Below are 19,734 nucleotides of genomic sequence, written 5' to 3'. Positions count from 1 at the left end.
GCATTGATGCATAAAGGTCCATATCAGAAGTAACTTAGAGGCTACGTTCTGCACAATGGACAGCACTTATTGTGATGTGAGGCAATTCTACAACAAAGCACATTTTATGTCTTTTATTAAAACATACACACATTTGTTTCACTGAATTTACACATGTCGATCATCAGGTTATTCAGACTAATGAACAGAGAGGCATTTCTGAGCAACTGTGCAGCATAAAGCTTGTAAAAGCAGTTCCTGTCAAATAATTTCACTAGTAATACAAGTTTACATTATGTATATACAGCAGTAGTTACTGAACACGATGAATACCGAAAAAACAGCAAAGGCACAACGTAGGAAGCAAGTGCACATAAAGAGTTATATAGGACTAAAATACTCTAGGTAAACTTTGTTATTTAAATATTTATACAGTTCAATGAAAAATAGGATTTAACATTAATGTTTTTGAGCATAAGCAAAAAGTGAAACTGAGGAAAGAAACCGGGTTTGTTTTCTATTTCACATAAGTTCTGTTTAAAGTTTTGCTGTTTTTAATGGCTGTAAATGAGGTTGGATACACTGTCCTCCCTTCATGAGAGCTTTACTCCAAAGTACAGTTTAGACTGGCAGTTTAGGGCCCCTGCAATTTAGCCGTGCCCGGTAAGGTGTCTTACCCTCCAGACAAAATAAGCAATAATGGCTGAACTTCAAAAGTATAGGCATTGGCCTCATGCATGTAACAGGCATCTCCACACAGCATCCTCTCTGCCCCCCTGAGTCATGGAGGAATATATATTTAGTTTTCTTCACAACATCAGAGCAACCCGTCTTGTTTGCGCTACAATACCTGCAATTAAAGTGTTTTGTGCATAGTTGAAGAAAAACTATGATTTTCAGCTGCTCTACTCTCGGTGATAGTTGTCAAAGGTCAGGGTAAATTGAATTGGGGACCTGTACGAACATTTAATGCTAGAAAAAAACTCATTTACAAGAATTTAGAGAGTAAACCATGGAACGTCCAACAACTAGTCTCTTCCACCGTTCTGTATAGTGCACACAGGACCACAGTAAGCACCAAAATACCATAACTACCCTGTACACACTGTCCATGTAAGTGACATTTCAGCCACCCATCAACCAAAAACGTAAACTTTTTACAAAAATAAAGTCATCGCACCAGTTATGAGCTCAACATACAGTAGAAATAGCAGGCCTTATAAAAATATAGTGATTTGATTTTCATTAGTGTTTGCGGGGTGCTGAGGTGGAGGAGGAGTGGGCGGGTGTGGTCTGTGAGGGAACGGGCGATCGAAGGTGACCTTGGAAAGGTCACAGGACCCGCAGGGACAAGCTGTCCCTCTCAGTGCTGCAGCAACGAGGAGCCGTCCCTACTCGATCGCCAGGTTTCTGAAGTAGTCGAACGTCGCCCCGAGGGCCCAGCTCGTCTCCACGTTGTTCACCTTCTTGGCCAGCTGTGGAGCAGAAAGAAGAGGAGGAGCAAAGAGTCCAGCGCGTGTCACGTGGAGTCAGACCTGGTGACGGTGTGTGGCCGTCTCACCTGCAGCACCGTGCTGTCCTTGAAGCCGAAGCCCTCCTTCAGCAGACAGGTGATATACGTCATGTCCATGCAGAGGAAGGGGCTGATGGCGCGGTACTTGGTCATTTTGTTGCACACTGCGAACACGAGCAGCCGTTAGCGCACGCGATGCGCCTCGCAGGCCTCGTGTGACCCCCGCCCCCGCCTGTTCTGCGCTCAGTGAACAGGTAGGTGTGAGGTGTCTGGGGGTCGGGCCGAGCTGCGGGCGCAGACGGGCGCCGTCAGCCCAGCTGCCGGCCCGTCCTGAGCCAGACGCGTTCCTCGGGACCGTGCGAGAGAGTTCTCACAGCGCAAACACTCCTACGTAACGCGCCATCGGACTCCTCGCCGCCATGAAGCTGGTTCCTCGTGAGCGCGAACGAGTCACCGAGTTGAGCTCCGTTTTATAGCCATGTAACATGTGTTTATTCCGTGATAAACTGCACTTGTCTTATAATCTGTCTCCATGGCACATTTTTGGAAAATAATCAGTTATACTTTACTGTTGTAGTAAATTCTTTTTTGACAGGAGGAGCTGTGCCAATTTGTGCCGAGCGTCTGGGCACAGACGAGCCGTGTTGATCTTGATGTTTAGACCGTTTCCAGTGGTCGCGAGGCTGATATAAATACAACTTGTAGGACTGGTGGTTTCCTAAAGTTTATCCAACCCCAGAGAAGATGACATGTATCGCTTACCTTCCTTGGCTTTCTTCTTGATGTCCCGGACCTCGACCGTACCACCTCGACTGCGATCTGTGCAGACGGCGCAAACGTGCAATTTGAATTCCAATTCTGTGCAAAAGACGATGATTAGCGCGGGAGATAATGGCACAGGAAGCTCGCTCACCGATGAGGCCGGACTCCACGGCGCGGTCGTAGTAGTAGGAGAAGGCGTAGAAGACGCTGCTGCCCTTCACCTCCAGCGGCTGGTGCACGATGCCCTTGACCACCTTCATCACCTCGTAGTAGCACAGCTTGTAGCCGGCGTAGCCTGCGGCAGCAGAGAGCGGCGGGAGCGTGAGCGAGCGACGCGCGGAAGCGGGAATGCCTCGGTCTGAGGTCACCAAGGGGTTGAAGCCGGTGGAGCACCAGACAATGTACAAGGGAAGCCCCAGAAGAGCGGGCTGCGCCGGCCCCGCGGGTACGGCGGGTTCAGCAGAGCCGGCGAAACCATGTGCTGACAGGAGCGGTATTTAACGCGGGCCTGTTGGGCGGCCTATTTTTACCACATAATTGTGAGCAGTCCAGATCAAGCCGCTCGTTACACACACAAAAAATAAGAGCTCAGGGACAAGCCCAGCATCTTTTGGCTACTTGGCTGTGGTATGGGAGTGACTCTTATTTGTGAACTTAACTGACAGTTTTCTTTTCGTTTAAATACAAGGTTGCCTGTGGTAATTGTTGAAGAGGGAAGACGGAGCGAGAGGATGACAAAACATGCGTTTGGCGCCAACGCTGGAGGAACTTCAGCGGACCAATGTTCTCGTGTGAGACTGTATTGTACTGTAAGTCCATTGTGTTCCAGGGCCGAGCGAGGAATGCGAGGATCACGGGATCCAAGGCGCCGGGCAGCCAATCAAACCCCACGCTGCTTCCATCTTACCGTCTGGAATCCCGCTAACTTTGTAGGTGGTTCCTCCAAATGTCACATCTTCTCGGAACTTTTTCGGGAGGCAGGAGCTCGTGAAGATCTTCCAATCCAGGCCTGGGAAAACAAAACAATAACAGCGCTTGCCATTTTCCCACGAATATATTCATGATACAATGACACAGATTGCAGGTGACAGAATGCTAGCGTAGTTCACCATCAGCTCCCAGTGCTCCGAGAGTCGCCAGGCGCGCTGCGTACAGTCCATTTCCAAGATAACTGCGGTGATGACACAAGAAGTGGGGTTTGAAGAGGGCCTGTGTTGTCGCTCTACACAATGTGTGGGATGATGCAGGTTGTGTGTTTCTACCTGTGTGTGTACAGTTGATACGTGTGGTTAAACAGGTTCATCCTAGCGATGTAAGTGGACGGAGCGGCCTGGATCGTTTTCTGTTGGACAAACAACAATAGATCAGATGAATATTTAAAAATGTTAGCAAAATATATTACATTAACCATAAAAACAATGATTAATAATAATGTCTTCACCCTTGACTTGGGGAGGAATGTGATCTGTGTGGATCCTCCTCCCAAATCCAAGATCCCCACTGTCCTCCTTGTGTTGGAATAGAGGTGACCTGTGACCAAGCACAGCGTTACACACAACTAATGATGCTAGAAATGTATTAGGTTCTGATTTATTGAATGCTTGTGGGTCATATCTGCTGCAGGGACAATAGCTTTTAAAGCTCAAGGCTCAGTGTTTCCATAGCTGTGTGAAAAACGGGAGGAGTTTTGGTTTTTCGCAGCCGCTCGGGGCCAGTGATTCAATGAGCTCAGACAGGAGACCACAGCGCTGCTGTGTACACTGGAGCCTCCCGACCTCTAACACCTCTATAGCAAAACAAGCGGCGTCCTACCTGTGAGGAAGTTCACCGTGACCCAGGCGAGGACCCCTGAAACAGCACGTGGGTGAAAACGTCCGCATTAGTCAAACCGAGGCTTCGCTTCACTGTGCAGTCATTCACGCGCCCACAAGTAAACAGGGGAGGGCATTTTCCATTTGACATGTAGCAACGCAGCCCACACCATAATTACAGGAGTCCCTGATTATTTGGGACCGTAAGCAGGCTAATTAATGACACATACTATGTGATGAAACGGGTTTCAGCAGCTCACAATTAAAAATAACAGTGTTCGTTTCAATCGTTTCAAGCCAAATCGCTAATTAAAAGGTGCCCACCTTCATTCTTCCCGTTCATGATGGTCACGCTGTTGTTGGGCACAAAGAACGGGGACTCGTCGAACACGCCTCGCACCTGTGGAACACACGTGCGGCCCCGTGTTACTACCGTCCAAAGACGCGCCTCTCCGGCCTGCACCACACAACCCGCCGCGTCGGAGCGACAGAGGCTCCGCCGCGGGCGCGGCCGCAACAGTAGCCGGGATTTATTACCCCGAACGGCAAAAATGGTTACGCCACAGCGGCCCACAACAGCTGTTTTCCGTGCGACCGGAGCCACCGAACGGGCAGACGCGCTGCCTCCTCTGCGCTGACACTTGTATGCACTTAGTGGTTTCGCGTGCGCGTGCGCGTCCTCGGCGGCACGGGCGGCGTCTGAGGCAGCGGGGGCGCGCCTCACCTCCTTCAGGAGAGTGTCGGCCTTGTCCTCGGGCAGCAGGCGCAGACCCGCGGTGGCCTTCAGGATCACGGGCGTCCGCCTCCACTCCTCCTCCGGCACCGTTTTCTTGGCAATCTTCAACAGCTGCCGGACGCTGTTGCCCCCCTGCAGAGCAGATGAGCAGCGTGGTTAATGGGCCTATGGGTGAATACAGCAGGCAGGAGTGGGCAGAGGTGATGCTGACACCATGTGTTTACATCACACGAACCCAACCCAGATAAAGTCCCGGCGGTTTGGTGGTTTGCGGTGAGGGAACGCCTCCCCACGCACCTGACCGTGACCCGCACACGTACCTCTTCAGGGTTGTCTTTATAGGCCGACAGCCCGGGCTTCACCGCGTGGTACAGCTCGTTGTCCAGGACGGGGAGCTCAACTAAAAAACAGCGAAACACCTGCTGTTTAGACTGCAGCGCATCCCGGCTCGGTCTGAGAGGTCTGCCTCCCACGCAGCTGAGTCAGGCAGACGAAATTAAAACTCCATTTCAGCTGGTTTCAAAAGCTGCACTCTGTCCTCACACCACACAGTGAATGACCTAACAGCGTGCGGAGAGAGAGAGGGAGAGAGAGGGAGAGAGGGAGAGAGAGAGAGAGGGAGAGAGAGAGAGAGGGAGAGAGAGAGGGAGAGAGAGAGAGAGAGGGAGAGAGAGAGGGAGAGAGAGAGGGAGAGAGAGAGAGAGAGAGAGAGAGGGAGAGAGGGAGAGAGAGAGAGGGAGAGAGAGAGGGAGAGAGAGAGAGGGAGAGAGAGAGGGAGAGAGAGAGAGGGAGAGAGACAGAGAGAGAGAGGGAGACAGAGAGGTGCACTTACTTGGGTCCTTCTGGACGAACCTATAGATGTGGATCCTGGTACCAGTGCTCCCAGCGTCGAACATGACCCCATAGAAGACCCGGACGGTGCCCACGGGGGAGAAGCCGTCGGGCGCCCGGCGGCGGACCGTCGGCGGCCGGTAGGGCTCGGGCGCAGGGTGCACGACCTCGGGCACCGGGTGGAAAGCCTCGGGTATCGGGGGGATGACTTCGGGGGCCGGGTGGAACACCTCGGGCACGTGCTGGGGCGCCGCTGCCACCGGGTTGCTGACCTCGGGCAGCTGGTTTTCCGCGTTGGCGGCGTGCTCCCGGTAGCGGTAGAAGTGGGGGACGTAGCGGTGGTGCCGGTAGTAGGTCGCCTCCGCCGTGAGGCTTCCTGCCACAAGCCACACGGACAGAGCGAGGAGCAGGCTCGGCGCGGCCATGGTTTTTCACGAGGGCGAGCGGAGGAGAGGAGAAGCCCCGGCGGATGCGGCAGCAGACGGACGGAGGCCCTGAGGAGGAGGCAGAGTGGATGCGATGCGCACTCAGGACTGTCCGGTCATCCGTGTACAGTATATAAAGACACGAGGGCCTGGCACGGGGCCACACCGGGAGCACTCATCCACCAATCGTGTGGCGGTCCATCCCAGCTTCATCAGGTCCCCCCCTCCTCCCCCTCCTCCCCCCTCGGGAGCCGCGCTGGAGAGTGACTACCTGCCCACTATAAGGATTTCCTTCTTCAAGCGGGGAGTTGGAGGATTATTCTTGGCAGCGTGTTTTCCCCTCCTCATCTTTACTGGCTACTCCTTGAGCCAAAAACCCCTAAAGAAGAAGACCAAATGAATGGCTCACACATGAAGTAACTCGAAAGACGTTGCCTTAAAAATACTTTTTATTGGTGTATTTAAGACTTGCTTAGTAACTTGCCGTAACTCTGCAGCTCTGGGTTTCACAAGTGCTTATAATTGGCTGCTGCCTAAATTAGGAGTGATGGGAGTTTCTGCTTAACTGCTGTAAATGCACATTAGTGGACTTTACACCTTCAATACTCTGCATGGCTTTTGATGCACAGTAAAGTTGCTTGTAAGGATATTTTATTATTATATTATCCTCTGGAGCTTAAAATAAAACTCCAACATTGTAAAGTATAAATAAGGGCTTTTTCATTATGTACCACATGTTTAGCAGCTCCAATGAATCATGCATGGATACGTTTAACGAATCCCTTCTGCTTTGACTTCATTATCTTGCTTTAATCCTTCCTTCACTGTCCTGCAGTAATCGCTGCACAGCAGCAGTTTCATCAACCCTAAAAAATGCAAATGCGACCTGCACTCCAGCTGGCGCAAAACTTGAAAGAATGTCAGCCATCATCTCACTCCTACTCATCTCTGTGCTAACCACAGGCTTTCCAAGGGAAAAATATTGTGGTAGCGAGGCGCGTTTCCCCAGAAAATGCATGAAAAGCATGAGTGGCTGTTTCTTGACTTTAGGCTGGTGGTTGGGACAGCGTCACACACCTGTAGGCAGTGTTTCAGTGCACCAGTTAGCGCTTCCTCATGCGATGGTCAGAGCTTTTGGCTCCAGTGCAGAGGAATCCCACATTCCCACATCCAGCAGCAGGACACAGCAGCGCATCCAACTTAGAGACCTGACATGAACTGTAATTGGTCCTGGACTGTGAGAATTTCTGACAGAAGGAGAGAAGGCAGCGGTTTAGCAAGTGGAGCATCCCTGCAGGACCGACCCTGTCCCCGCAGCGGCTGATACCAGTTGCTTCCAGCTCGCACAGCTGCAACAGAGGCAGAAACCCAGCCGTCTGACTGCCCAGGCAGAGGGTAATGGCAGGGCACAGGTCCGGCACACGGGCACAAGAAAGTGCAGGAAGTCCACAGAGAGGACAATGTGGGGAGGGTGGGGCTTGGCACCAGCGTTCGCCCATCATGCCATTCCACTCCCAGGACACTCGACTTTGCAAAGTACTGTTTCAACACTGTAATTTAGACTAAAAATATTGGGCTTTCTTTCCTCCGTCCTTTTTTTCTAAATACTGTGGCTATTTTTTCAACCCTGTGGCTCACCAGAATGGTCTTTCGCCCCTGTCACAGCGTACATGTGCAGGACTTCTCGGTAGCGAGTGCCCATAGATGTGCTGGTTGCATCTTTACAGCGTGATAATGTAATGAACAAAAGCTGAAACGCCCCCCCTAGAATTGATAAATAATGAGTGTGTTGTCTGCGTGTGTGTGTCCATGGTGAAGTGACGGCTCTTTCCTTGCTATTGCAGTTCAGACGCATTCTGTGGTAAATGGAGCAACGTATATGGATTTTATTTGTGTTGGGAAACACCAATCCACCTTAGGACATTTAGAGCATGAATCATGTTTTATTTTTAAACTCAACGCTGTTCTATTTTGCAATTAAAATGTGACGCAATAGAGTGTTCTAGTCAAATGTTTTATAAACACAGACAAAAAAATTCAAATAACAAATTTTTGTTTGACCCAGTTCTGACTCAGTGTCCAAGAAACAACTGTCGAAACACAACGGGGAATTATCCAAAATGTGCACAGATCCTTTGAAACCGTGTGCCTCTACAACATGACACAGCACATTACAAACAAGTAACGTTTAAAACGCAAGTTTTGGTATTTTGTTTCAAGTTAGCTGAAACCATAAAGCATGAGGAGAGACCCCAGCTTTGTAATCTACACTATGCAATATATCATTAATATGCTGCAATGTTACCCTCAGGAATGCCATGTTTGTGGGTGTCCTGCCCCAAAAAGGCCATTGAAGAGACCCAAACCTTGTCATTACAATTCCAATGATAATAACAGCTTTGAAACACTCAGGGTTATTTCAGTTTTCTCTTCTCACTGTCATAGTAATTACCTTTAAATTTAGTCTTCAAACTCTGTTCATGATGCCAGAGCAGAGCGCGACCCTATATGATTGAGTGTACAGTAGCTACACCCAACAATTTGGCGATATCTACGTTTTTGTTTGATAAATGATATACACTGGGCAGCGTCAGGCGCTAGCAGAAAGCTGAACAAGAGACTTCTGTGGCTTTGAGGTAATGACCTGCGCTAACTTTACATTGTTTCTGCTGGACGAGCTTCTCCGAGGATGTAAGCCAAGCGCGTTTACGTTAATCTCAGCGGTTTTCCCATAACTCCAGAAAAAACACACACACACACACACACAAAAGCGGGGATGGCAGCGAGTTACACACAGTTCTTTTCAGGACAAGACGGACAATACCGCTGACAGGAGCCAAATGTATCTCATGTCATCATGTGGGAGGAGATCATGTGCAAACACATTCTGTTTGATAGCGCCCAGCAAGGAAAGGCCATAATTACAAGACAGAGTGACAAATACAGCCATTCTATGTCAGTCCAGAGGTTGTTGAGCAGAACAAACATCTGCAGCTTATAATTTCCTTAAGTAATTGGTCTTACTGAACCAAGAGTTAAAAAACCAATAGCTATGACCCAAGATATAAATGATAATGGCAAAACTGCTAACAATTAAGCAAGACCAACACATTAAACTAGTGATTTATAGTAATTGAAATGACAAACAATAAAAACTTACAGAGACAACTGCACCAAAAATTAGCAGTTATTTGTATGTAAGTTTAGGACCGTTAATTAAATAGCTGACTGATAGAAACATTTGTGAATTATATAAGTAGATTAGCATGGTAATAAATGCTACCAATGCTCTCTCTATACCATAGATACAAACACTGGGTGTCGAACGTCCTGCCGCAGAGAAACGTGAGCTTCTCGTCCGCCGCAACGTCTCCATGGCAACAACGCTACATAACACTCACTGTAACAGGTCCCAAGCCTGTTCCTCACTAAACGTCAGGAACAGGCAATGACGCCGAAGAAGAAGGTCGCTAAAGTAAAGAAGGCGAAAGCCGGGTGAGTCATTACGAACGTTGTGCACTTTAAAATGGACGCACTTTGCAATAAATACTGTATATTGTCGCAGCAAAGGCAAGAAAGATGGCAAACACGACTCCAAACCGGACAGAGAGGTGGAGATGGAGAAGGCCAAGGCCAACGCCGCCGTGTGGGAGCTGAGGTTAAAGGTCACCGAGGAGTCGCTCGCGCAGTACCAGGAGTCCTACCACAAACTGGCGCGCGCCAACGAGCAGCTCGCCGAGCAGCTGTACCGCGCGGAGAAGGACTCCGTCGCCATTACCGGCTTTTTTAAGAAGCGGGACGAGGCCAAGGAGGAGAAAGTAAGAGTGACACGAATGAGCGGCGAACGCTGAACTCCGCCTTCAACCGTCTCGTTCGTTTACAGATCGATATGCTTCATAGGAGCCTCAAAAGTCAAGACGCGCTCGCACGTGAGGAGCAAAGCAAATTGGTGAGTTTGTTTGAAGCTGAGCCACAATAAAAGAAACGCCACTGCAGCGTCCGTGAAGCCCCGGCTAGCGGCTAGCACGTGCTGCTGCTAGCTTATGATTTACTGTTTGTAGCCCAAGCCTATAGCATCTCAAAAATGTGCTGCGCTGTGTCTTAACAGCTGTCCAGTGTGTAATTATGTTCACATTTATTATGTAAGAGAACAACAAGCAAACAAAGCGGCAATAAAACAGAAACAGTCCCTCACATTCCGGCTGAAATGGTCTAATGTTATTTAAATCCCCGTCAGTAGCCACAGAAAAAAGAATAAAAAAATTAAAAGTGCATGTGCGCTAACTCACATGTCACAGCATCGTGCAGAACTAACAGGGGATGAGCTTCATTTGACTCCTTTAACCCCTAGATTCTGCTGATTGCAGTGGAGCCGAGCTCAACATATGAACGCGAAATGACAAAAATCAACAGGCCAAAAAGCTTCTCCGAGCAGCTGTTTGTCATCATCCAGCTCTTACTTCACGCTGGTGAACCGAGTTCAAAACGCTTCCCAGGATGGGATGGAGGCTGGAGGTCTGGACCGGCTTGAAACGTGCTATTTTAAACACGTATGGAACTGTCGCATCTACTACTGTGTGGGCGCATCTTCAGCTGTAATAAAACGGTTCATCCTCAAAAACATTGCTGGTGATTAAAAGAACTATTTAACATTACACACAGGAACCGCCACTCACCTTTGAGCTGGAGCCAACTCAGATTTTAAACTGTGTCGGAATGATGCAAACAAACGTGTCATAATCAGATGCTTCACAAGCTTCTATTTAGTTGTCATGTGCATGTCTGTGGGAGCCTGGTTTTCTTGACTCCTATTTGATTTTCGCTCAGACTGGCTTCTCCACAGCAGCATCTTGGTGTTTAGCCTGACTCAACTGTACTTACAGTAGGTTGGTTTACAGAAGAAAGTGGCATGTGTGAACCTTGGGATAAGGAGTTTTCTACCCCCACAGACTCGAGCTGCATTTCAGGAAACCTATAGAAGCCCTAGTAAACACAGTAGATGAGTAGATGCAGTTTGTTGATTCATTTTATTGCATCTAATGTTATGACTTGTTTCAACAGGTTGAAGATTACACACTTCAGATCAGTGAGATGAAGGAGCTGTTCCAAAAGAAAGCCAGCGACTTTAACATGATCCAGGATGGAATGAAGCAGATGAAGGAGTTTGAGATCAGGAAAGAGCAGATTGAGCAGGAGCTCAGTGATGTACGCAGAGAATAACTGAGGATCAGCTGCATCTTATGTCAGACTGTAAAAGGCCACCAATAACCACAGCTTTTTTATTTCATAGATTAGAGAAAGCATGGCTAACACTAACAAGGAGCACAGGGAAAACCTAAACAAAATGGAATACAAGTTCTTGGAAGAAAAGGTATCAAGTCGAAATTATTCACACACTTGTGAAGTTGCAAAAACGCTGTGACACTTTAGTGACATATTATCAGCCTGACACTTGTTTCTCTCTGCTATTGGACAAGGGAGTGGAGATGTTGGGAAGAAATAGCAAGTAGCTGATTTTGTCCCAGGTGGAACAAGTGAGTTTTGTAAATTTCCCTGCAGGCTCGACTGGAGAAGGAGGCTGAGCAAATGATAACTCTGGCGCAGGAGCAGGCCCACAAAGAAGCTATTGTGTGAGTGTGTTTCCGCTGTGCCTTTGCAATCTAATTTTATTACTACAGCTTCATGTGCTCAGAATGCAAAGAAAAAATAACTCACACACACAAGTGTTTATGTATAAAAATATATATAACTAGGAATAATGTTATTTTCTTGACCACACCGGTTTAATCATCACAAGGCCACTCATCACATGCTCAGCTACGCCAGTATGTGCTGTAGGTAGGACCATAGTTTATTACTTTAGAGGCCAAGGGTGTATATTCTATCTCTGCTGTGTTACAGCTCATAAAATGTCAACATTGATACTGGTGTGGTCCTGCAGGTTTGGAGCTATTGATTTAATTTGGACTCCCTTAAGTTGTGTTTAAAACCAACAATCACCAGCCCAGTTACTTTATTTATCCAGGAACCAGGAAACAGAGCACATTTTAGGTTATAATGCTGCACTGATGCTGTTGGAGTGTGTTCAAACTGAGAGACAAAGTGAGTTTGTTTGTGCTGTGAACCCTTTAGGCAGCTGGATGATGCCGCTCGGTCCGTGTTCAAGGAGAACGTCCGTCTCAATGAAGCACTGAAATATCACATCAGGGAAACAGAGGAGCTGCTGAAAATGACAAACGCACTGGAAAAGCAAAATGCCTTACTGGCACTGGACAAGGTGTGTTTGAGCTTCAGCACAGCAAACAACTGTGTCACTAATAGACACAGTGCTTGGACAGCTCCGTGAATTCATGTTCAATCACTTCAGTTATGAAACACTTGTCAGATCTGTGCAGAATATATTTCAGGTGGTTTTTCCCTTGTGTTGTTTACTTGTGCTGACCCTGTGTATTTTGCTTGTGGTTCCTCTCCTCCCTCCCCCCACCTCCTGACTACTACCCAGCCTCTCAGTGGTCAGTGGTTGTGGTGAGTTTCCACTGGTGTATGTGTTCGAATCCAGCGGCTTCTCCTTCACAGGTCACTGGCGTGGACTCTTTAAGACAAATAAATAATGGGCACATTAATCTTACCTCTGCTGATGACAGTAAATCAAGGAAGTAAATACACCTTGTTTGCTTTGGCCATTTACTCAGCACCGCAGCGTGTATGCGCACACACATACAGTTATCTGCTCCAGATAATCAAGGTCTTTTCTAAAAGCAACACCTCATTATTATTTCTCTGCTCATCTCTTTCTACTCAACCAGAACACGGCTGATTTGCTAGTGAAGAAGAACGTAGCTGAGATGAAGGCCCAAAGAGAGGAGCTGCACAAGCTCAGAGCTAAGGTAGCTACTCTGGAGAAGGCTCTCAAGCAGAAAGCAGAAAAACAAGAGCGAGCGGAAATGGAAGAGCAGAAGATGCTCCAGGTGAGGTCCCAGGCCGGCGGGGTAGAGCTGGATAAGCTTCAGAAGGTCCTGGCCATGAGGGAGAAGGAACTGGGGCACATTAAGAGGCTGGCTAGCACGATTGTTGAGCAGCGCAAGGAGCTGGAGCAGTTCTTCCATGAGGCGCTGGATCATGTGAGGGAGGAGATCAAGGCCAGCAGGTTGCAATACAAAAAGGAGGCCCTACAGGCTTATCGCTCCAGGATGAGAGACGCTGCAGCAGGAAAGATCAAGTTTCCACCCATCCGCACCTTCAGTAACACCTCTCACAGTACCAACTCAGTCTATGCAGACATGGAGGCTGCAACCACTTGGTACGTCTACACGTCAGTGCTTTTAATGAAGTGACCTGCAGCTCATTCACTTTCTATTACACTTAAAAGAAACATTACCTTTTTGTAGGACGCATCAACCTGGAAGCAAAGTGAGAATCTCAGAGCTCACTTGGGAGCAGAAGGAACAAGTTCTCAGTCTTCTCTTTGCTAAAATGAATGGGCACAAGGAAAGGTAAAAAAAAAAAAAAAAGTTTGTGTTTGACTTAAGGCTTCATTGTTGCTTATTCATCACTTATTGGCTTCATCCCTGTTAATACTTCCAAATTCACTTGTGATCTCGTAAAATAAAGTGAAACATCTGCGTCGATTACTTCTGAAAAACAAGATGCAGGCAGTAGCTGGGCCTGAACTTCTGGTGACGCCTCCCTTTTTAATGTTTTAAACAGTCATTTTCTCAGCAGAAGAGGATACCATAAAACATGAGTTAGGCTTCGACCAATTTTCTTTTCCATCCAGCTGCTTAAAAAGAATGAAGAAAGAGTCTGGGCACAATAGTAAAAATAGGTCCAGCCGCAAAGTCGTGTGCTTGGAAACAAACATCTGGTCACGTCGATTTGCTTTTAGCCTATTGGCCCCCTTCACGTGCACCAGTAGTTTATTTTGTTCTTTGAACGCTTGTGGTCGGGGAGCAGCTGGTAATATGATTTTTAGATGGGGATCTGGGTGCATGGGGGCAGGGCAGGCAAGAGAAGATTTATATTAATGTTAACAGCTGTCTGGCAGCCTAGTCAAACACAATTACAGAACATCTGGTCACTCGAGTATCAAAATCCAGGTGTATTGTGTTGAGCTGAACTGACTTGAACACACCAGTGTTAAAACTGTATGCTTCTCCACTCATAGGAAATCCATCCAACATCTGGATTTGACTGCCACCTCCAAGAAGATCCCTACTGATGGTGACACTGCTGGGTAACACAGCAAGGGAACGTAGCAAAAATCAAAGTTGTAACTCATCCGTGCAATTATAAAGACAGCGCTAACGTATCGGTCACACATTCCATGTTTAGCTGAAAAAGCATTGGCTGAGAACTTCAGTGCTTACATGTGATTTATCAAGACGGCTGCGTTTTTAGTGTTGCATAATGACGACTGTCTTTCAGAATTAAAGAGGAGCCCTCGTCGGCAACCTTCATCACTCAGGCGCCTGACTCCGTTCAGCCCTCAAACGCAAACAGCCCGCCGGATATACACGCCACATGACCTCGGTGTGGCCTCTGCGCTGCACGTCACGCTCCTCGGATTGTTTGCCTCAGCTTTGTCCTTTTCCCAGAGTGTTACTGGTGCATACAGTTAAGGAGGTTTGTTTGTGTTCATTATAAATATCCTACAATGCATGTATATTTGGCTTATAAGTTGTTTTGCATATGTGAGTTACATCACAACCTATGAAAAGGAACAATTCATTCAATGCAAATTATTTTTGATTCTGCTAAAGTATTTACTGGTACATGAATGATCTGAAAATATGAATACAATACCCTTCAGCCACGACGACTTGATTGATTCAGACAGACAACAATACTACAGTTTGATGTAAGTATGTAGAGTTTACATACTTTATGAAATGACAAGTTCATACAAATGTAGATGGTGTTAAAATCTTGGCCATGTGTTGACATTACTGGGTAGAGAAAACCTTCTCCATTCACTCTGACCAGTGCACGCTTGGTGCACCAGGGAGGGAAGACTTGAAGACTTAGCGACCCATGGTAGGCATGGTAACAGCAGGAGTTTTCAAGGTGGCATCCTCAGCTTTCCATTGTGCAGTTACTGTTTTAATCTGTGTGTAGAACTGGATTCCCTAAGAATGAAAATAAAACCATTCACATCAAAACTTCCAAATATTTGTCCTTCACTTTTAACAATAGAGAACCTTTTACTGCGTGTCACTTGCCTGTTTTCCGTAGAAGTTCATATCCCCTCGGAAGGATCCTCTTGACCCAGTGAAGGAAAACATTGGCAGGGGCACGGGGATGGGAACGTTGACTCCAACCTGCGGAAAACAAGAATGGTTCTTTTTCATTTCTAGTGCAAGCTTTGTCAAACAAATCCCATGGTTTCCAAACTGCTGGGATGAGCAAGATGCGGCTGCTGAGACATGTGGTCCGTCCACGGCATTTAAAAAACAAGCTTACACGTTCGCTCTAAACACCTGCGGCTTATATCTGCAGCCTGAGAGGCACAGCTTGTACTTATGAAAGAGGAGAAAAACTAAATAAAACATTTTGTTATGATAGATAAAGCCCTGGCCTGGTTGGTTTCAAATGTTTGAAACAGCAGGAATACGTTTGGATACACAAAAGCCTGTTGGCAAAGGTGCAGAGAGGGAAAAAAAGAGAAAGTAGATGTTTGTTGCATGGAGGTTTGGACGGGAGAACAGCACATGGCCTGCTCAGCATTCCCCGACATGTGAACAGCAAACACAGGGCACAACTAGGCTCCACAGGCAAACAAACAGGGGAAGGGACAGTCATATTTATGTTAAAATGTTCTACAGGACCCTAGGAATTCCTTTTGAGTTTAATTTAAGATTTCCCCCCTTTGGCTTCTACCAGGAAAATCTGTGTCTCCCCCTGTTTTCATTTAACAGACAACTATTTGCAGTAGCTATTTGTGGTCCTGGCTGCTGGGGAACTACAGCGAAGGGGGTTGTCAAAGCAGTGTATTTTAGGTCAGGGGCAAACAAGCCTATACCTGACATGGAAAATCATTGTTTTGTGTGTTAAGGTCTTTAAAGGTCTGTGTTGTCCTCCCCACTGCAGACATCACACAGTGATGTCAACGTCTCCTTCATACCGTAGCGGTGGATCACATTTGGAGGCTGCAGCCACTCACCTGGCCCACGTCCACCATGTGAGTGTATTTGCGTGCAGTGGCGCCATTTGTGGTGAAGATGGCTGTGCCGTTGCCGTAGGGGTTTCTGTTCACCAGGCTGACGGCGTCATCCAGCGTGTCTGCCTCCAGAACCACGAGCACGGGCCCGAAGATCTCTTCAGTGTAGCACATCATCTCCGGCTGCAGGAGCACAAAGGGGCACGGCTCAGGTATCAGCTGATACAAACACTTCACCGTGTGCTCAGACCCACGTACTGTGACTTTGCTGATGATGGTCGGACCCACAAAGTTGCCATCCTCGTAACCTTTGACCCTGACGTTCCGGCCGTCCAGAAGCAGCTTAGCCCCCTCGTCCACGCCGCTCTGGATCAGGCTGCAGACTCTCTCCTTGGCCTGGGGAGAGATCAGAGGTCCCACATCTGCACCAGGCTGGTCTCCTAGTGGGGTCCCAAAACAACCAGCTATAAAGTTACAGGCTGGGGCACTTATATCATGTCAGCACATTAAGGGCACCGACATTCAACGGCTTTCTGCACCACAAACACGTAAAAGCCAGGATAAGGGGCACCCTGAGGCACTCCCTCAAAGACAGATATTTAGAGGTTTCCTGTATTCTACACAAATTAGAATCTGTATCACTGCAAACAGAGCAGAGTCATTCTCTATTTTACTTCACATCAGTTTCTTTCTTCAAACGCCTTGATTCCCTGAACCGCTATTGAGGTTTGGGCCGCTGGTCTGGCCACAAATTTGCAGCATGGGTGACTCAACAAGCCCTCTGTCCCAGCTGATTCCAATGTGAAATACAACAGGGCCAAAGGCGAGAGGTGCGGTCGGGCCCTGTGGGTGGCCCCGAGATGACTACAACCAAGGCCCGTGGGGCAACAGGGCCCTGGTGACAGACGCGACGGGCGGGAGGCGAGGTGCGGTACCTGCGTTCACACGGAGCTTCTTGGCACGTTCCACCAGCTCTGGCAGCCAGCTCCGTGCCTCGCCCACTAAGATGGCAGTGGAGAGAGCCATGCAGCGCTGCCCCGCTGCCCCGAACGCCGCGCCGACCAGCTGGTTCAGAGTGTTCTCCTTGTTGGCATCAGGCATCACCACACCATGGTTCTTGGCTCCCTGGAGTACACTAGAAGTGGTTAGGCTGCTGCTGTTTGAAGTCCACATTACAGCAACTGGTTAGTCACGGGTGAGACAAACATCAGGAAATTATAGACTTACAAATCTGACATAGTAAACTTTTCCACATTTGAGTCCATTTGACAACGAGGACTGATGGACACAAATACAAGCTAACAGATGGAGCAGTTCTGATTCAGCAGTGCACCTTCTCGCTCGTGTCCAACCAGCTGTTAGGTTACACTGCCACCTTCTGGACGCATCGCTGTAAACGTCAACATGTTTTTGTGCAGCATTGTCCAGTACTCACCATGTTTGATTGAACCCTCTTGCCATTTCTAGAGCCCCTATCATAAATATACTCCCCAGCTTGATTTGAGCCAACGAAGCTGATCGCTTTAATGGCTGGATGGTCACAGATGAAATTCACAGCTGTTGGAGAAAGGAAGTTTTAAAGAGACCATAACAACCCAAGCTTGGTGATAAGATGCATTACCTGGGTTTTAATACTATATTATATACTAACTTATTTTTCAAGCCATGTGCTCACCATCATGTTGACCGTGGATGATGTTGAGTGTCCCATCTGGAGCTCCAGCATCCTGCAGCATCTGGGCAAGCAGCATGGCGCAGGTCGGGACCCGCTCTGAGGGTTTGAGCAGATAGGTGTTGCCACACACCATGCTCATGGGGAACATCCACAGAGGGATCATGGCAGGGAAGTTGAAGGGGGTAATGCCAGCGCACACTCCGAGCGGCAAGCGGTAGGAGTAGATGTCCATGTCCTTTGTGATGGAGGGCAGGGTTTCACCCAGCATCAGAGACGTGATGCTGCAGGCATGTTCAACTACCTCTGTGAGAAAAACACAAGTTAAATTAGTTATTCCTTTTTGCAGATGTGTCAAGCACTCTGCTTTACACAGTAGAGCTGAAATAACTCAACCATTCCTGCTGCCACATAGTAAAAACACACATGCAAATATTGACACGTTGTCTTTGTGGCCCTCTGTAAGGGTCCTCCTGTGCACATGTGAGTGAGGTAAACTTACGCAATCCTCTGAACACATCGCCCTCTGCATCTGCAAGGGTCTTCCCCTGCTCCAGTGTGATGGCTTTGGCTAGTTGTTTCTGAAACATACAGTAGGACAACACTCATGAACAGGTTTAGCAAAGGCCTCCTTTTAAATGTGCAGTAACTGAACAAACATGGGGGGGGGTATAAAAAAACCTACAAATTCTAATTCTTTGACCTACAATGTTGTCTTTGATAAGCTGCTGATAGCGCAGAAAGATCTGCTGTCGAGTCAAGATGGAGGTTTCAGACCAGGAGTGAAAAGCTCTGGAGCACGAATCCACAGCAGCCAACATCTCCTCCTGCGTGGCTTTGGGAACACGTCTGATTACGTTATTGGTCGCCTGGACAGGAAAGGAAAAAAAGGAGATAGAAGCACGAGAATGAGACATTTTATAACCTATCACTTTCATTAAGAAAAAGATTAAATGTAATCCAGTGTTTACATCTTCAGGTCAGACTGTCAGAATGTTAAACTATTGTTAAAGCACAGCTGAGTTGAATGACAGACATAAATGCTTAAACAGATTCTCACAGGATTGTGAATATCCAGCCATTCTGAGGATTGGGATTCAACAAACTTCCCATTGATGAAGAGCTTAGTGGTGGGCTGTGAAGAGATGACATGTACATTTAGTCAGGAGGCTGAACATGAACTTAATGTAAACTTTAAGTGCAGACCAGCATTTAGGAGTGAACTATTTCAACTCACCACTGAGGAGGAAGAGTAGCACAAACGGCCAGGTTTAAATGGAACCTGAGAAGGAAACAACAAGGAATCTAGATCCACATCAGAAAGATCAGAAAATCACTGTGCAGAACCTGCTGTTTTAAGATGAAACCTTTGGGTTTACAAGATTAAAGTGCAACTACTCCAGTGAAGGTATGAATGAGGAAAGGGGCAAAGTCTCGCTGTAAGGGTGAACATATTGTGTCTCCTGCACCTACAATGTGCACAATCACAAGCCAACTCTTCAGACGTGTAATGACCCGGTCAATTTATAGAACATGCAACAAATGTCTAAACAAAACTTAGGTTAATGTGCGGACGTGAACAGTCTGAAAAACAATCCCCACTTCTGCAGCACGTGACACTTGCACGTTGTGGCCAATAAGCACCGTTAAATCTTGATTTCCACCGAGTTATAAGTTTGAAATCTTACCCTCGTCCTTAACACTAATCGTAACGAAGCTGACGCCATGGTGGAGGTGAGTTAGGTCGCCTTAATTCGGCTGAGTCCCCTAGTTTTACACTCACGGAGATGCATTACCTGTGGGTGGGCTTTGGGCTAATCTGAGGCCTGCCATTGGCCCGATGTTTGCA

At 47.6% G+C, this 19,734-nt stretch overlaps 3 protein-coding genes across 6 annotated transcripts; 1 reads left to right on the top strand and 2 right to left on the bottom strand.

Annotated features, from left to right (window-relative positions):
• Window positions 1-98: 98 nt before the first annotated feature.
• On the bottom strand, window positions 99-6,254 carry entpd5a (ectonucleoside triphosphate diphosphohydrolase 5a). The gene is made up of 13 exons (XM_029138580.3): window positions 5,634-6,254; window positions 5,122-5,201; window positions 4,790-4,933; window positions 4,390-4,465; window positions 4,067-4,102; window positions 3,696-3,784; window positions 3,517-3,596; window positions 3,364-3,425; window positions 3,162-3,263; window positions 2,406-2,549; window positions 2,255-2,311; window positions 1,541-1,656; window positions 99-1,454 (listed from the first exon to the last, which is right to left on the bottom strand). Exons 1-13 carry the CDS (start codon window positions 6,055-6,057, stop codon window positions 1,371-1,373), a joined length of 1,494 nt encoding a protein of 497 aa, XP_028994413.1. The 5' UTR covers window positions 6,058-6,254; the 3' UTR covers window positions 99-1,370.
• Window positions 6,255-9,402: 3,148 nt separating this feature from the next.
• LOC114848596 (basal body-orientation factor 1-like) lies at window positions 9,403-15,215 on the top strand. Of its 4 annotated transcripts, none has more exons than XM_055506045.1 (13): window positions 9,403-9,552; window positions 9,623-9,875; window positions 9,941-10,006; window positions 11,119-11,262; window positions 11,348-11,428; window positions 11,617-11,687; window positions 12,190-12,334; window positions 12,864-13,357; window positions 13,446-13,550; window positions 14,222-14,277; window positions 14,482-14,679; window positions 14,867-14,914; window positions 15,040-15,215. In XM_055506045.1, exons 1-11 carry the CDS (start codon window positions 9,506-9,508, stop codon window positions 14,673-14,675), a joined length of 1,656 nt encoding a protein of 551 aa, XP_055362020.1. In that variant the 5' UTR covers window positions 9,403-9,505; the 3' UTR covers window positions 14,676-14,679; window positions 14,867-14,914; window positions 15,040-15,215. The 4 variants fall into 4 exon arrangements, with proteins under 4 accessions (XP_055362020.1, XP_055362023.1, XP_055362021.1 ...); XM_055506048.1 differs by having other exon boundaries at window positions 14,222-14,290; XM_055506046.1 differs by lacking the exon at window positions 9,941-10,006.
• On the bottom strand, window positions 14,909-19,717 carry aldh6a1 (aldehyde dehydrogenase 6 family, member A1). The gene is made up of 12 exons (XM_029139234.3): window positions 19,574-19,717; window positions 19,123-19,167; window positions 18,946-19,020; window positions 18,593-18,754; window positions 18,388-18,466; window positions 17,889-18,191; window positions 17,649-17,770; window positions 17,149-17,338; window positions 16,472-16,653; window positions 16,217-16,396; window positions 15,276-15,374; window positions 14,909-15,182 (listed from the first exon to the last, which is right to left on the bottom strand). The coding sequence occupies exons 1-12, from the start codon at window positions 19,610-19,612 to the stop codon at window positions 15,078-15,080; spliced, it is 1,581 nt and encodes a 526-aa protein (XP_028995067.1). The 5' UTR covers window positions 19,613-19,717; the 3' UTR covers window positions 14,909-15,077.
• Between the last annotated feature and the right edge of the window lie 17 nt (window positions 19,718-19,734).

The sequence above is a fragment of the Betta splendens genome, chromosome 22, assembly GCF_900634795.4.
Source record: "Betta splendens chromosome 22, fBetSpl5.4, whole genome shotgun sequence".
NCBI lineage: Eukaryota > Metazoa > Chordata > Actinopteri > Anabantiformes > Osphronemidae > Betta > Betta splendens.
This window is presented reverse-complemented; position numbering and strand designations above follow the sequence as displayed.